Below are 17,983 nucleotides of genomic sequence, written 5' to 3'. Positions count from 1 at the left end.
ACCTTAGTTTACTAAATTAAATCAGATTTTTTTTTCAAACAAAGGTTGTTAATTAACTTTCTTAACAGCCTACAAGAATCCGAAGAATAAATAATCTTAATCTTACTACGGTTGACAGAAAGGCCAGAAGCAATTTGCAAGAACTAAGATCAAGGCACGAAGGAGAGTGAACGAAGTTGTTCCCTGCAAATTGCTTCAGTCGGCGTTCCTCCTTAAATAGGCTAAGGGAGTGGCCAATTAGCCCCAAGCCTTACTCTCGAGGTGACCTCCTTCTGAGGAGCCACTCCTGTCTTTTGGCACCTCTGCGTGCCCATGCATCGCAAAGAGGTTCCTCCTCTTCGTCCTCTTCACTTAAGGGAGCTTCTGGAGGTTCTGAAGGCCCTGGCTGAATCCCCGCCTCTGGAACCACATCTTCTCCAGCCTCATTGTCCGATTCGAGTGCCAGCTGCATAGGCTGCTGGTGCAGTACCACACCAGCCTCCTCGCTGTCCAAATCAGCCACCAGCCACACAGGTCGCGTATGGGCCACAACAGTGCTTTATTAGTATATACAAAATATACTTCAACCCCAAAGAGAATGAGTCTATTTGCTCTGGTTTTAAGGCAAGGGATGAACCAGCCTCCCTTGGGTTTGTGGGATAATCAACTTCAGCATCAATAAGTTTTTCCGAAAGTAAATGACATGTATGTAAATGTTCTACAATAAATTGTCTCCACCCATCTCTTGTATTCTTTGGAGGGGAGAGATTGGGGTAAACACAGAGCAGTGATGCTGCACAACACATTTCTGCTGATGAATGCAGCCAATAATAGCATAGTTTTATGTATCATTAATTCTTTTAGCATCCAAAACAATAAGTTTTTCTGAGTACACATAATGCAGTAATCACTCACAATTGCCAATAGAATTATCGGCATTCAGCTGTGTAAAACAATAGCTAGAATATGAGTTTTTAGCCTTTAAAAGGCAGCAAAAGGAAATAAATTCCCCCTCCTCTTTTAACACACACATTAAATGCAAAGCTGCATCAAAGCCTAATCTCATGTGTGGCCTCCAAACATTGGATAGTGTAGCAAGCCACAGTTCAAATCACTTTGATGCAAAATAGCAGAGCTTGTATATTTTTGAACTGCTGCCCCTTGTTTTCTACTAAAAAGGAATTCTTTGAGATTGACAAGCAATATAGTGTAGCTTTCTCCATTTTGGTGCCATCTAATGGTGGATTTCAACTCTCACCATGTCAATCAATATAAACTACACGTATCACTTTCATTGACTTCTATACCCTAGATGAACAGATACCTGGTACTAATCTCAAAATAGAGCAAAAGGCAAGTCAGCGTTGCTATCCAAGCTTTTCAGCTACAGTACTTCAGTTTAGATCAATATGACAATATGATGCCTCTTGCACTTGACCAAATCTGCATTCTGATTCAAAGATAATGGGCTTTGCTGCAGTAAGACTACTATAATGTGCATAAAGAGAGTGTCTTTGCCCCAGGAAAGATCTAGATTGAGCAAGTCCTTCATGATGTTCAACCCAAATTATTTATAGGGGAAAACAGCCTTGCTAACAATAGGGCCACCAATCAATGTGTCTTAAAGAGTTGTAGGGGTAGAAAATCTTCTCCAGGAGCCAATAGATTTCAGTGAATGAATAATAAATTTGATTTCTGAAACTAACACCGGAGACCATGTCTAGTTTAATGAAAAGATAGCAATGTTCCAATATCTCAGGGGCTGCCACAAGAAGAGGGAGTCAAGCTATTCTCCAAAGCACCTGAGGGCAGGACAAAAAGCAATGGGTAGAAGCTAATCAAGGAGAGAAGCAACCTGGAACTAAGGATAAATTTCTTGATAATTAATCAGTGGAATAACTTGTCTCCAGAATGCTCCAACACTGGAAGTTTTTCAGAAGAGATTGGATAACCATCTGCCTACCTGCCTGCCTGACCAAGGAGAAAGGTTTTCAAAGGTTTATCAGTAATTTGCTTACGTGAGAGGCCCTGATTAGGAACAGTAAATAAAACAGGAGGCTCTGGTTAGGAATAGTGCATAAAAATCCTCCCAAACTGGAATGGAAATTAGAATTTATGTTACTTCAATGGACCTGATGAAATATTCCAAAAGGAAATTGAATTTGTCTTTTTTGCTGAAAATTCCAGATCTGGCCATATTTTGCCCATGAAAGAAGCTTCTTCAGAGGCTATCAATTTCTTGTAATCACATGTAATTTTTAACATTTTAGCATAGTTTTTTTTTTTTTAATGGTAGGGCTCTCTAGGGCTAGTGCATTGCTGTAAACAGAATAACCTCAAGTTGAACTTATTTGCTGTCAGTTTCTAGTAGAAAGTTTATCTGTTAAATTTTTTCTCAGTGAAATTCACACATATCTATATAATGAGTTAGAATTTTATTCAGACCTTGGATACAGAAGGAAATTGAGTTTCTCCAAGTCTGAGTCTGTTCAGTGTTCAGAAAGATTGATGTTGCGTTAGTGTCTTCTTTGGCCCAATTGAGCCTTTTATACTGCCTGACTTTGAGATTAGCTAATAGTCTTTAAGATGAGATGCAGATAAACTAGTATCAGATCTGGTTTGGAAATGGACTATGGTTTATGATTTGTATCTCCCTCACATGTACTTAGATATCTGAAGACAGCCCAATCTTGTTTCATGTAAACACATATAATCTAAAACCATGAATGATATGTAAAGGGGTATATAAAACCAGGTTCTTTGCCTCCTAAAATATGGAGTTACATTTATAGATCAAGGACACCAGTTCTCAATCTGCTGTATTTCATTTGGGGTCTCTAGAAAACCAGGGCAGATCGTTTATAAAATAATCCGCAGGAATAACACCCAGTTGTACAAAATTGTGTAAGAGGGCCCACACCTTGACACTTAAATCTCCTGCTAGAATTACATAGTTTTAGGATGATTTGACTTTATCTTTAACACTGCCTTTTCTGTGAAGGTGTAGGTTCCCCTCGCACATATGCGCTAGTCATTCCCAACTCTAGGGGGCGGTGCTCATCTCCGTTTCAAAACCGAAGAGCCAGTGCTCTCCGAAGGCGTCTGCGTGGTCATGTGGCCGGCATGACTAAATGCCAAAGGCGCACAGAACACTGTTACCTTCCCACCAAAGGTGGTCCCTAGTTTTCTACTTGCATTTTTTACGTGCTTTCAAACTGCTAGGTTGGCAGAAGCTGGGACAAGTAACGGGAGCTCACCCCATTACGCGGCACTAGGGATTCGAACCACTGAACTGAGCCTTTCAATCGTCAAGTTCAGTGTCTTAGCTGCTAAGCGACCGCATCACCTACCTTTTCTAGATTCACCCAAATATTAGGAAAACAGTGAGGAGGCACATGGGGTGGCGGATATATTCAGTAGAAATATTTCAGAGGATTTATATAAAATTTTTATTCTAAATAATTGGGAAAGTTATCTACAAGAACTAATTCCAGTCCTTGCTAAACCCAACTCTGTCTTGGCAAGTGTAGTCAGTCCTCCTGATATCCATTCTATAACCTTGCAGGAATACACCAGGATCAAAATTAATCGTTTCCTTATTTGTAGTCCTGGAAGTGCTATGATGTCAAGATTAAAGAAGAACTTCACCAGTCTCCATCTGATACTTTGTTCTTCCAGCCAGCAATATTCCAAGTCAATAACTGGATTGAACCCTTGCACTTAATATTAGTGAGGGTGATTGGTAGTGTATTGGAATTGGAACATGAGTTTTTCAGTCATTCAGTAGAAGTGATATTACCCCAAATTTAAAACCTCCAAAATGCTACTGAATTCCTGGAAGCCTGCCATTCAGCCAAATCAGCCATCAATGGACACAAAGTGATAAACCAATTTTACATACCATTCAAAAAACTAATAAGGAAACAAAAAGACCAGAATACATCCTTTCTAGCAGCTTACCCCCAAATAAGCAAGGATTAACACCTCACAAACAATCAAGGAGAAAACAATACCCTAATCAAAGAACTACCAGAGAGAAAACCATACTCCACCAACACTAGGAGGAAAAGCTACTCTACACTGCATAACAGGAGGCAGATCTCACATTCACTATCACTGATGATGTTACCTAGTCAGGTAATGAAATGTCTGGAAGCAAACAACCAAGAGAACACCAGGTTTTCCACAAATAACAACACATACTGTAGCAGTGTTGAACCTTGTGCTTGTACAACTAACTGAGAGAAGATCCCCTCTATTGGTCAGAAGAAAAAAATTATTGAAGTGAAACCTTCTGAACTCATATAGTCTCCCTCTCTAACTTAGGACCATTGACTGTCTGGGTTCTCAATTATTTAAGGAGCCTACACAAATCAAGCAAAGACTTCTAACCAATGTACAATTTGATCTTGGTATACTTTATATTGCAAGGAAAGTCTTCTAATTTCACTATTTTTTCTATGCAGTGCAAATGAAGGATGGGAATATGGTAGAAGACAGAAAGCATGAATGTCCACCCAGCCATCTCCCATAAAGGTGAATGAGTAGAAAGAGAAATGCCTCAATTGGGCAAATAAAGTACAAAAAAAGAGGACCAGTGTTTTACAACAATTTGCAGTGGTGGATAATTCATACAAAAGGTGACCCCTTTGACAGAACAATGAATATTCTGGGATCAAACTTGTGTCAGAGATTCCTTGATATTCTATCATTTTTATAAGTCCAGATGCATTCTTGATCTGCCAAATTGCTTATCAGGTTCAGATGACTTTCTTATGCTGTTCTTTGTTGGACAGCATCTCGACTTCTTTCATGAACCGAAGACATAATTCCTCCTGCCATGGTAAAGCTACACATTGAACTGCCACAGGAAGCCCAACAGCACCTTCTACTGCCTGAAAGAGATAGTGAAATAAGCAAAAACATTCAGATAGCTCAGGTCCAAAGGTCCAAACATTTTTGAATGTTGCAAAGTGGTCTTGAGCAAGTATCCTTGAAATATGTTTCTTGTTTCAGGTAAGTTTTCAAAGGACTGCAACCTTTATTTCTCAGAGTCCTAATTGAGACTATTAATAAAACTATTTGCACCATGTGATTCTTTCTCTTGTATGCCTTCATACAACTGCTGTCTTGGAAGCCAATCATCCCAAAGATGTAAAATATAAGAGATAAAAGACTTAAGTGCCTTCACAGAAAAGTGAAAATTTACACTCACTCTTAACCTTAAGCAACCATCTTTAGTTTAATAACCAGGATAGGTAAACTGTTAACCAAATATTTGCTGCCCCCCGCCACCCCCTCAAATTCATTAGATCTATTTAAAACGGATGCAATTCATTTTTTGCCAAGATTTAATCCTGGCCTTGGGAGAAATATAGAAAAATATCCTTCCCTAAAACATAATGGTTATAATCCTGGATTCTTAGATTAAGCCTTTCTTTCCTTCCAATTCTCAACTTGCTTGATTTTTTTTCCCTCTCTTAAAAACAAGATAACAATTTTCAATCCATATATTCTATAGCTGAAAACAGATTTGCTCCAAAAAAAGTCTCTTTGTAGCTTTCCTCTGAATTTTTTCACAATAATTGTTCTTTATCTAGATCAGGGGTGTCAAACTTATGTTGTCACGGCAGCATCACATGATATATTGGGATTATTTTCTCCTTTGCAAAATCGCGTGTGGGCGTGGCCAGCGCATGACTCATCCGGTCTGCAGGCCGGGAGTTTGACAGCCCTGATCTAGATTGATGACATTTTTGCAACTCAGGATCAATACTGTATGCCAGGGGTGTCAAACTCGATTTCATTGAGGGTCGCGTCAGGGTTGTGTTTGACCTCGGAGGGCCGGGCTGGTGGTAGTCATGGTGGGCGTGGCTGGGGTGGGCCTGGCCATAGTAGGCATTTGACATAAGCTCAAGATGCATTGTTTTCTCTTCTTTCTTTCCACAATTCTTTACTATAACCATTTTCCTATCTCTTCTACCAAATATTACTGGCAAACATTTATTACTTATTCTTCATACTCCACTAAACTTTTTATTTCTAAATTTATACCCCATTGTTTAATAGTAAATTACTTTTCCAGGCAGAAAAGCTATTTATATTATTGTATTTTTATTATTCAACTAATAATAAAAATACAATAGCATAAATAATATGATAATGCAATATCTAACAGCAGAGGCCATATGCAGTTCCCCCATGAACTGTTTTGGCTGGCAGAGGCACTGCAGGCTGATTCTTTGATATTTCCAGGCCAGCCCCCAGGCCAGTTTTGATCCCCGGGGGCTGGGTCCAGCCCACGAGCCTTGAGTTTGACACCCCTGCTTTTTGCCAATATTTTTCAGCAATATTAAGTCAATGTCTGATAATATGCTCAAATTATTGTTTTTGCCAAACTCCAGTAAGAGAAGGTCTACTTCTACTTTAGAAGCAATATAGTTCATCTACTTGTGCAAGAAAAATATCTACAATCATCACAAATGTTTAGTGGTTGACAAGCGCTGGGAAAATCAGGAAATCCAGGCAGTTCGAATGAATATAAAAGCTTATTGCACGTTTAAGTTGTCTACAAGAATCTGAACTACTAACAGTCAAAGCAAATTGGTGGCAGATAAAAGTCAATGGAACTCAAGATGGGCTGGACTCTTGAGGGAATGAAGGGATTCAAGACTGATGGTGCGTTTGACCCACCCCCACTTTGGGGTAAGGCATCTTCTACAGTTGTACTATATGGTATTATATCTTTTCATGCCATAGTGTCCTCATGTATATTATTCTAGATAGTCATCTCCTTTTGGGAAGATTACTTATAAAAGAAGTACTAAATAAGATGATATTAGATCATACATATCCTTAATTTAAACTCTATTGTTAGCAGTTTTGGGTAGTAATACATTAATTCATTAGAATTTAGGAAAGGTTAGTTAACCTTATTTATCTATCCAATAGTAGCAGATTATTTTCAAAAACTAATATTAATTCTTTTGTGAAATCAAAAGATCTCAAATATTATTGATCCACAGACATTTCTGTAACAGCTCTCCTGAGTTCATACAAACCTTTTTCAGGGTCCTATCCCAGGAATCGCCATAGATTCCCTGGTGTTGTGCCATCTCTTTTTCATCTGCTTCTGTAACTGTGGTGACTGGTACAACTCCAGCAGGGAAGTTCAAAGCATTGTACAGCATGGTATTAGAGATAGCACCTAGCAAGGTAAACACACAGAATAAAGAGTTAGATGAAAATAGAAACCTTCTCCCCTCCCCTTGGAGCCCCCTTCTCAAACCCTACTACTGGCATAATTCAGTTATGTATGGTAGAATTGACCAACTTTCTAAAATTGGACTCTGTTCCATTTTTCTTGGTTTTGAAAGTGTACAGTGGACAATGTGGTCAGCTATACTAGTCATCTCATGGTTCCCATGGAACCAGATTTCAATCTCTCTGTGAGAATTATATGTAAGCTACCCTGTTTGCCCCAAAATAAGACATCCCAATAATAAGCCCAATCAAGCTTTTGAGCTCATGGCAATAAGGCCAAGTGCTTATTTCAGGGTTAAAAAAAATATAAGACAGGGTCTTATTTTTGGGGAAACACGGTAGTATATTCCCATATAAGAATTGGGAAAATTTCTAGATCATTCTGATCATTAATATTATTCTGCTAAGAGAATGGCAAAACCACTCTTTTTGGAAGCAACCCTAGTTAATCTACCTGTGCTTAATTATTGTTGGTTCCTGAAACTTGATATTTTTTAATGTGATGAAAAGGTATACATTATGCCACAGTAAGGCTTACCAAGTATTTTTGAAGGATATCCAAGAAAGAAGGCAGGACCCAGAACTGGACACAGGACAACATCAATCTTGTTTTTTCTCCAATGCTCAATAAACTTTTTCTGATAGACCTGAGCCGAAACAGCAATAGTTGTTAATATCCAACAAAATCTAGGCTTGATAAAGTATAGCTGAGTAGTTTAAAATGTGTTGAAAGCTAGCAAAGGTTATTGCCAGATAGGTAAAATACAATCAACATGATCTATCTTATCGGAAGGACAGAATAAGATTTGATTTTTAAATTTTATTATTACAACAAATGCTTTTACCATCAATTCATTATGGATCTCCCATAGGTCCTTCGCATTCCTGAAAGACAGAATATGTAACATGTAAGCCGAACCTTCTTAAAATATAACAGATTGCAATTCTGCTGAATAATCAAGATGATCATGTGTGTGCCTGAAACAAGTCTAATCTGGGGCCATATGGATCATCATTTTGAAGAAGCAGGATAAGAAGAATATTGATGCTTTTGAGCTCTGATGTTGGAGAAAACTCTTAAGGATACTGTGCACAGCCCAAAAAACCCAAACCAATGGATTATCAAACTAATCAATCTAGAGTTCTCATTAGAGGTACAAATAACCAGGCTCAGATTATCCTATTTCAGACATGTTATGAGAAACCTGGCAAAGGCTATAATGCTGGGAAAAGTGGAAGGAAAAAAAGAAGAGGATAACTAGATGAATGGACTCAGTTACAATGACAAAGAGCCTTGTAGTACAGTGGTCTAAAGCACCCTGTTATTAAGACCAGCTGCCTGCAATTACTGCAGGTTCGAATCTCATCAAGGCTCAAGGTTGACTCAGCCTTCCATCCTCTCTAAGGTAGGTAAATTGAGGACCCAGTTGTGGGGGCAATAAGCTGACTTTGTATAAATATACAAAAGGATGAAGGCTATTGCTTAGCACATTGTAAGCCGCCCTAAGTCTTCGGAGAAGGGCAGCATATAAATCAAATTAAAAAAAAAATCTGTGCAATGTTGGAACTGCTGAAAGACCAAGTTAGGGACAGATTGTTATGGAGAAAGTCTAGCTGCATGGTTACTAGGAATTGAAACTGACTTGATGGCACACAACCAATGAGATAATCACATATTTTATCAATTATGTCATAGTTGGTGGAACATCAAAATCTTATCTAATAAAATAGCTAAGTTGCCATTATCAAATGGCACATCACAATGCAAAAAGTACCTGATTTTTTTAAAAAAATTAATAATTGGGCACAGTGCATAAGTAATGAACTTAATCATAGGTAAAGGTAAAGGTTCCCCTTGCACACATGTGCTAGTCATTCCCGACTTTAAGGGGTGGTGCTCATCTCTGTTTCAAAGCTGAAGAGCCAGCGCTGTCTGAAGACGTCTCCGTGGTCATGTGGCCGGCATGACTAAATGCCAAAGGCACATGGAACACTGTTACCTCCCCACCAAAGGTGGTTCCTATTTTTCTACTTGCATTTTTTATGTGCTTTCAAACTGCTAGGTTGGCAGAAGCTGGGACAAATAACGGGAGCTCACCCCGTTACGTGGCACTAGGGATTCGAACCACTGAACTGCTGACCTTTCGATCGACAAGCTCAGCGTCTTAGCCACTGAGCCACCACGTCCCTCAAATTTAATCATATTAATCCTAAAAACCGCACTGCTGAACTGCTTTTTTTGTCTAGTGCAAACTCTAAAAATCAATCCCAGTAAGAGATTGAAGGGGCCAAATAGAAAGTTTTTATAGTGTATCAGCTAAAAGTCTCATTTTGGCACATGTGTAGGAATATAATTCTGCCATTACCTCACTCCGCACAATGCATTCAGCTGCCCAGCCATTCGGGGAAACTTGAAAGAAAACAGCATTGAGTGAAAATCCCAGATTCATTAGTACTACTGCATTTGGTTTAAAAATTATACAGAATTTCAAAAAACTGTATCTCTGTTCTGTAAGGTCAGGTGAAGATACACAATGTTATGTCTGTACAGTTGCAATTTCATCTCTAATTTAAAGAGACTATTATGTGCAAGTCCTGAGGAACAGGTAGTCCAACCAGACAGACCTGCTGGCTATCAGAGCACTAATCAAACTACTGGTAGGGATACAGGCAAACAAGAGGCAATATAACTGTAGGGTTTTTGCAACAATTCAGAAACAACCCAGGACCTCTTCAGCCTCACTATTTCTTCATTTGGGCAGATAAATTGATAATGGCATTTTTTCCCCTTAATACTGCAGCTCTGCAGGGAGTATGTATAGGCTATTTCCCATTCATGAGAATTTATGTCTCCCTTCTGGTGTCTTACTTCTGTGTCAAGCTGTAGCTCCCCGCATACATGCCCATCATCCTTGTATCCCAGTCCAACCGTCTCCCATTCACCTGCCCACCCCTTACTAGTATGTAAGGGGGCAATAAAAATATGCTTTCTTTTCCTTGAACAATTAATCAGTGGAACGACTTGCCTCCAGAAGTTGTGGGTGCTCCAACACTGGAGGTTTTTAAGAAGAGATTGGACAATGATTTGTTTGAAATGGTATAAGGCAGTGATGGCTAACCTTTTTGCCATCGTGTGCCAAAAGTGGGGAGAGTGAGGGGTGGTTGTATGCATGCGTGCCCACACCCATAATTCTATGTGCCCTGCCCCCCAATGCATGTGCATGCAACCACCCTGTCCTCCCCCACTTTTGGCATGTGATGGCACGGTGGGCCCAGTAGGCCCATTTTTTGCCCTCCCCAGGCTCCAGAGGCTTTCTAGGAGCCTGGGGAGGGCGAAAACAGCCTCTCCCCCCAGGAGGCCCTCCAGAGGCTGGAAACAGCCCATTTGCTGCCCGAAAATCAGCTGGCCAGCACGTGCATGCGTGCTGGAGCTCAGGTAGGGCAACGCTCGCATGCCCACCAATATGGCTTCACGTGCCACCTTGGCACGCGTGCCATAGGTTCACCATCACGGGTATAAGGGTTTTCTGCTTCAGCAGGGGGTAAGACTAGAAGTCCTCCAAAGTCCCTTCCAACCCTGTTATTCTGTACGGAGTGGAGATTTTCATCATTCTGGGACAGGATACTGCCTGCCTGATATTCTTTGCACTCTGTTTCTCAAATGAATAGGTTCTCTGCATGCTCTCATCATTTCGAGGCTTGAGATGGTATAGACAATCATAAGCAGCTTCAAAATGTTTTGAGATAAAGTGGAATGGAACTGATAATACAGAGATCCTGTGAAGGGTCTATAGCAGGGGAGTCAAACTGGCGGTCAACGGGCCAGATGCATTCCGCACAGGCCAAGCACACCCCAGCTCTGAAAATGGGGAAAACGTCACGAAATGTCACGTGACGGCAATGTGATGTGGCAAGTTTGACACCCATGGCCTATAGGGAAATGCCTAAAATAAAGAGTAAATGCTGATGTCCTGAAGTATACAGATCTTTTGCCAGAACTCTTCAATTAACTATACCTAACTCCTACTCCAGGGGATGTCAAACTCACATTGTCACAGCAGCATCACATGACGTATCTGGACTTTTTCCCCCTTTGCTAAACCGGGTGTGGGCATGGCCAGCGAGTGACACATCTGGCCCGCAAGTTAGGAGTAACACTAACAGACTTGGAAGGGACCTTGGAGATCATCTAGTCCAGTGATGGTGAACCTATGGCATGCATGCCACAGGTGGCACACGGAGCCATATCTGTGGGCACGCGAGTGTTGCCCTAGCTCAGTTCCAGCGCACATGCATGTGCCGGCCAGCTGATTTTCAGGCCTTCCAGGCCCACTGGAAGTTGGGAAATGGGCCGTTTCTGGCCCCCGGAGGGCCTCCGGAGGAGTGGGGAAGGCCGTTTTTGCCCTCCCCAGGCTCCTAGAAAGCCGCTGGAGCCTGGGGAGGGCGAAAAACGGGCCTACCTGGCCCACCGTGCCATTGTGTACCAAAAGCAGGGGGAGCGCGGGGGGGTCGTGCACGCATGCACATGGGCAGGGCACATAGAATTATGGGTGTGGGCACACGCACGTGCGACCCCCCCCATGCTCCCACGCTTTTGGCATTCGATGGCAAAAAGGTTAGCCATCATTGATCTAGTCCAACCCACTGCTCATGCAGGAGACCTGTACTAGGGATTTGAACCGCCGACCTTTCTGATCGACAAGCTCAGTGTCTTAGCCACTGAGCCACCTAGTCAAGCTAAGGTTTGATAACCCGGTTCTACTCTAGTCCAAAATTGCAGTTTGACTACGCAAACTATACTCCACCTTAATTGCTTGGGGAAACTTCAAGATCTTCCTTCCAGAAGATCTACTAGTTTGAGAGATGGCTATCCTCATACTATCTACTTTGCACCTGCTCTTTTAGTCATTTATCAATAAAATTCATTTTTATGTCTGCCCAACTCACGAACTTGGTTTCGAGCAGCTAATAGCATGTTAAAATAACAACTTTTTTAAAAAAATTCATTACCAAAGGATAAAAACCCAACAATGGTCACTGAGAATAAACCCAGACAAAACAATCTATCTTTCCTTTCCCTGATTTAGGATGATAAAAATTGGCAGACCTGCCATTTACATAGGCAACCAATTCAAATCATTTTAATTACCAAAAGGAACTTCATGAATGCCTTAGGGAAATGATCAGTGGAACATTTTCTTCAGAATATATTCAATTTAAAGTTTATGTTTCCCATGGTTAATGGTGTTCACTGGAGTACTGAGGCATTGCTTCATATTGCCCCTTTGGGGCACGTGATGTCACAATGAACACAGAAGGGGTGTGGGGTTTGCATTGTAATTTCTCAATTCCATCAGTCTGATCCCTTTGCCTTCCACCCCCCACCCCACCCCCCACCCAATGCTGCTGCTCACAATGCAAATATGTTTAAAGACACTTTTATTTCAGTTTTTATGACCCAAAATACAATAATTCTGTCACAAATTTGACCCCATACACAGCTAAAGATATCTAAGACTCACGCAGATCTTGACGAACTTGGCCATAACTTTCTTCACCAACTTTGGGATTTTAAGTATTTTCACCTGGTCTTTCAAAGCTGGATCCACTATATCTTTTTGACTGACAGGCAATAGAGAAGGAAAGCAAGATTGGAAATCCTCTCTCTTTGTATATAAATGTATTTACCACAATTATTTACTCTAACCAGAAGTGAAGTTGACCACTTTTACAGAGGAAATTGGACACTAAAGTTATCAAGGGCTATTCTAGAACAGAAAAGCAGATCAGCAATCTTTGCCCTTCTCCCCCAACATTTGCTTAAAACATATGGAGTTGGCACACTATGTGGAAATTGCAGTCTCATGCAAGTAGCGATATAAGGTAAAGATTCCCCCCGCACATATGTGCTAGTCATTCCCAACTCTAGAAGGCAGTGCTCATCTCCGTTTCAAAGCTGAAGAGCCAGCGCTGTCCAAAGACATCTCTGTGGTCATGTGGCTGGCATGACTAAATGCCAAAGGCGCACAGAACGCTGTTACCTCCCCACCAAAGATGGTCCCTATTTCTCTACTTGCATTTTTTACGTGCTTTCGAACTGCTAGGTTGGCAGAAGCTGGGACAAGTAATAGGAGCTCACCCCGTTACGCAGCACTAGGGATTCGAAACGCTGAACTACCGACCTTTTGATCGACAAGCTCAGCATCTTAGCTACTGAGCCAAAGTAGCGATGTACTTTCCCCTTAATAAGAAAAGGTTAATTCAATGATATAATAAAGCAAATGGTAATGATGATACTACTACCATCATCTTCTGGAAAACAATGACCTTACTTTAAATTGTGGTTGAATGAGAACACAGTGATATTGAGTAGTGCCCTTTGCTATTTGCTCTTTAAATGTTCTTTAGCATTGTCAACAAACTACTTACAACAAGGCCGAAAGACTTGAGCCTCCATCTGCAAAAATACCTTTCAGATAAATTTCATCGATAACATAATCCACAGAAGGTGGGTTGAAAGGAACTAGCTGCAAATAACAAAGGGGGTTTTCAGTTAAACCTCGAAAGTGCCAAGTAAATACAAGTCTAGATTAACCATTTTTCTGCATGCTATTTGTCCACTCAATATGGCTTTCTCTATACAAGCATACACACACAAAGGGCTCCTCCCTGTGGTTGTTAGTGCTATTCACCAGATCTTCAGCTGACAAGAAAGTGCCAGCTGGCTGATCTGTCTTCCTAGCCTGCCATTGGAAGGATGCCACCAAATGCTGATGTTCAATTAAGAGCAAATTAAGGAAACGGATTGGTGGTTTCTCTCTGTCAACAAGTCAACAGCTGGCGAAAAAGCATCCACCAGTTACTCTTCATAACCGACTTGGATTTGGACCAGAGAAAAGCAAAGTATTTTTGAAAAATAAACCAGAGGATGCAATCAAGTGTTAGAAGTGGCTCCAGGATTTCCCCAAACTTCTGGCAACTAATTGCAAGGCTGTGAGAAGAGGAGGAGGAGAAACTGAGACCACAATCAGCCTGGAAAATATCTCTTGGGTGAGGCGAGAGAATAGAAAATGACAACTGTGTTCTTACTAGAGCTACAGTCCCAGAGAGAGTATTCCCAAAACAGTCAGAACTGGAAAGGGTGGCAGATCATATCTCCCTTCCTTTCTCACCCCATTCAGTTGGGATGAGGAGAGATGGCTCTTTCCCCATCAGGTTTCTTAGCCCCTGAATCTTCTATCCTGAGAGCTGATTCTGCAGGTCTCAAGGGCTTGACGGGGAGGGCAGGAGCTATAGGGCACCTAAACCACCAGCATCTATCTGAAAATCAGCTGAGTGGCTGTAGAGGGAACATTACACAATGACATGCAGGATATCCCATGTTCCATGGGCAGCTATTTTTTTTCTTTATTTTTAAATATGGGCTTTTGATGTTTTAGATGCTTTTGAACATGGTTGTTCTGCTAATTCAGAAGGGCACCAAGCCTATGTTTAAAAGCAACCCGTTAAGAGCAGATAGGTGTGGATTTGCTTGCTCCTATGGGAAAGTTCCTTCCCCAATCACTTTGCAACTGCCCCCTTCCCACATGAACATTCAGCTGTAACATCAAGCTTTTCTAAAACAAGGTGCTCTTATGAAACAGCAACCCCTGGTCAACATCAGCCTGCACAACTTCACCATGAAAGCCTACCCAGGCCCACTGCTCAATTGCTATTCATAGTTAATCAGTAAGAGGCCAATTTTGGCCCAACCAAATGAATGGTCAGGAAAGCACACCATTCTGCACCACAGCTAAAATGTGTAGTTTCTTGGCTGCTTAAGGGGCCAGTTTAAGTTGAATATGACATTACTGTGCCTCAGGTGATAAAATGAAGACAGCATCATCAGGATACAGCAGAAAATGGTGGCCACTGGGTCATGTTTATGCTGTAGCCAGGTCAGGGGTGAAATGCTACCGGTTCAGGCTGGTTCGCCTGAACTGGTAGTAAAAAAAATGCTTTAAAAGTTTTTTTAAAAAGTTCCGATGATCGCGCATCGCTCAGCTGATCTTCGGAACTTTTTTTTTTTTTTACTTTTTAAAGCATTTTTAACTACTGATTCTCAAGAACTATTTGTTAAAAATGCTTTAAAAAGAAAAAAAAAAGCAGGAAATCCAAAAGTATGTGTTTGGTGCGGACTGTGCATGGGTGTGCGTGCAGCATGTGTCTGGGATGCACTGCGCATGTGCATGCATGGTGCACATCTGGCACGCACCTTGCATGCACAGGCAGTGAACCGATGGCGATCAGTGGAGAATTTCACCACTGAGCCAGGTGCATTTAACATCCCATGCCACATTGTCTTCCAGTTTATTCCCCTTCAATATTTTCTTTTTTCTCTATTTATCAAACATCACGAAGGAGCAAAAGACATATGCCTTTCACTTAGCCATGCCAAAAGCCATCCCTTCTTATAGAAGCCTTGGTAGTACAGTGGTTTAATGCACCCTGTTATTAACACAGCTGCCTGCAATTTCTGCTGGTTCGAATCTTACCAGGCTCAAGGTTGACTCAGCCTTCCATCCTTTCTAAGGTAGGTTAAATGAGGACCCAGTTTGTGGGGGCAATAAGCTGACTTTGTATAAATATACAAAAGTATGAAGGCTATTGCTTAACGCATTGTAAGCCGCCCTGAGTCTCCGGAGAAGGGCGGCATATAAATCAAATTAAAAAAAAAAAAAGCTCTCTGACTATTCTGTATCAGACTATTTTACATGCAAATAAATTGTACAGTAAACAGTAGCAGCAAAGATACACACTGTATGGCCAGCTTCTTCCAGAAGCTTCCTGGTTTTATGCACAGCCCTTCTCATGCACGATGGGAGCAAGAAATAGCCATCTGTGTCATAATACCCAATCCGTAAAGGTGTAGAGCTTGAATAAATCTAGAAGGAAAAAAAAAAACCTCTTGGTTACTAACATTAATGGATTAAGAGCTATAGCATGAACTCTGTGATGGCACTTTTGATGAACAAATTGTTGTGATTGTCACACTATTAGTGGAACTTGGCATGCAGAGGCTCACAGAGTTGCATGAGCTCTGGTTTGGGTGGGTGGGGGTACTTAGAAGAATGGACGAGACTTTTAAATATGTTTCAGCAAATTAACAGGAATTAACCATGGCGATAATTCTCAGGTGGCACTACATTCTTCTTAAATTAGGAAATTTATGTGAAGTAATTTTAATCTAATTAAATATAATGTAATTTTAATGTAATTTTAATATGTGATTTTTCTGGAAGGTGTTGACAGGGTGGTAAGCAAGTTGGCGCATATTGCTAGCTTTGATGACAGTGCTCAATTAGCTGTAGTTTGGACTGAAACTTTCTGAGGAAATTTGAAAAATCTCACAATCTGTGAGTTAACTTTTTTGTAATGTAGGTAAGTAGATGCAGTATTAAGAAATTGATCTAATGTCTTTTATTAGTTGCCAGCTTTTTACTGTGAAATGTTTAAAAAATCAAGCACATCTTTGACCAAATTAGTGACATTCCTAATGGAAGAAATGGGTCTGGTTGAAGAAGCTTTGAAAAGCACAACAAAGGAGGATATATTTTCTCAAACTGCTATTTATTAGCTATATTAATAATGTTTTTTCCAAGAGAAATTAAATAGACTCATCCTTCACTCACATGTATGTGTGTAGATATATAATCCCAAAATTGTTCTTTTTTATTTGTCAAGAATGTATTAGGTAATATATATAAGTATAAGCATGGATTGGATACATAAAATAGATACAAATAGAGGAAACATTAGGACAGGGATGGTAGGCACACTGGTGCGTGCGTGTGTGTGTGTGTGTGTGTGTGTGTGTGTGTGTGTGTCTCACCTGGCAGCAAGAACTTGCTGGCTGCCAGAAAGAAAAAAGCCCAGAATCGAGTGGATATGATTCTACTGAGCTAGGGCTACAGAAGAACCTTGGTTACATAGGAAAAACCTGGCTAGAGGAAACACACACACACACACACACACACACACACACACACACACACATGCATATATATAAAGGCATCTTTTTTATTTGGGGCATTCTTTGAAAGAAATCTCATATCTGTCAAAATCATCAACTATGGGTTCAGCAAAGGTCCTATATATATCCTTTTTTAAAAAAATTACCTCTTCATTGAATGGCATAGGTGGCACAGTGGGATCCAGCTGGAACATGTAATCACATAAGAGAGCCTTCATGCATAGAGCAAGACTATCCACATCCTTTGCCATTGGTCCAATTGTTGCTAAAACTTGAGAAGATGAATATGTGTATCAAGTAATAGCAGATTTGGATTTATTGATCAAAAGCAAAATACGTGCCAAATTAAGATCACAACATGGGTTTGTTTAAATTGCTCTACATTCATTCTTTCTGAAAAATCATGTTATATTTCCACATTTCTTGTTAATATTTATATTTCAATTACTATCTACCCAATATCCATTGTTCTTCAGCTCAGACAGTCACTTTTTACATTCATTCAAAACTGATCTCTCAACCTTTTCCCACTTTCCACAAAAAAGATATTTACTTAACATAAGATGAAAAGGCTCCTTTACTCCAGAAACACTGTAAAACAGAGAAAAATAAAATGCAGACAATACACGTCATAACATACATTCACACATAGCTTTTTGGAGGACATTATCAACTGAATCATCACTCAGTGAGAAATGTCAGTGGGTGTTCTTGTACAAGACACTTTTG

At 40.5% G+C, this 17,983-nt stretch overlaps 1 protein-coding gene across 3 annotated transcripts in view; it reads right to left on the bottom strand.

Annotated features, from left to right (window-relative positions):
• Positions 1-519: 519 nt before the first annotated feature.
• The window catches only part of LOC117664175 (vitamin D3 hydroxylase-associated protein-like), a 38,153-nt gene continuing 20,689 nt past the window's right edge, over positions 520-17,983 (bottom strand). For 2 of the 3 annotated variants that reach the window (XM_034415005.3, XM_034415006.3), the window contains exons 8-17: positions 17,808-17,845; positions 17,401-17,525; positions 16,041-16,166; positions 13,672-13,769; positions 12,765-12,864; positions 9,609-9,652; positions 8,088-8,127; positions 7,781-7,889; positions 7,041-7,186; positions 2,398-4,874 (exon numbers count right to left, since the gene is read on the bottom strand). In XM_034415005.3, coding sequence (XP_034270896.2) covers positions 4,740-4,874; positions 7,041-7,186; positions 7,781-7,889; positions 8,088-8,127; positions 9,609-9,652; positions 12,765-12,864; positions 13,672-13,769; positions 16,041-16,166; positions 17,401-17,525; positions 17,808-17,845 — 961 coding nt within the window. In that variant the 3' untranslated portion in view covers positions 2,398-4,739. Of the gene's footprint in view, positions 4,875-7,040; positions 7,187-7,780; positions 7,890-8,087; positions 8,128-9,608; positions 9,653-12,764; positions 12,865-13,671; positions 13,770-16,040; positions 16,167-17,400; positions 17,526-17,807; positions 17,846-17,983 lie in introns of all 3 variants that reach the window. The other variant, XM_034415004.3, reaches the window with a different exon arrangement.

This window comes from Pantherophis guttatus, chromosome 3 (genome assembly GCF_059756535.1).
Source record: "Pantherophis guttatus breed Tessera chromosome 3, ASM5975653v1, whole genome shotgun sequence".
NCBI lineage: Eukaryota > Metazoa > Chordata > Lepidosauria > Squamata > Colubridae > Pantherophis > Pantherophis guttatus.
Note: the sequence above shows the minus strand (reverse complement) of the source record. Positions and strands in the feature narration are given on the sequence as shown.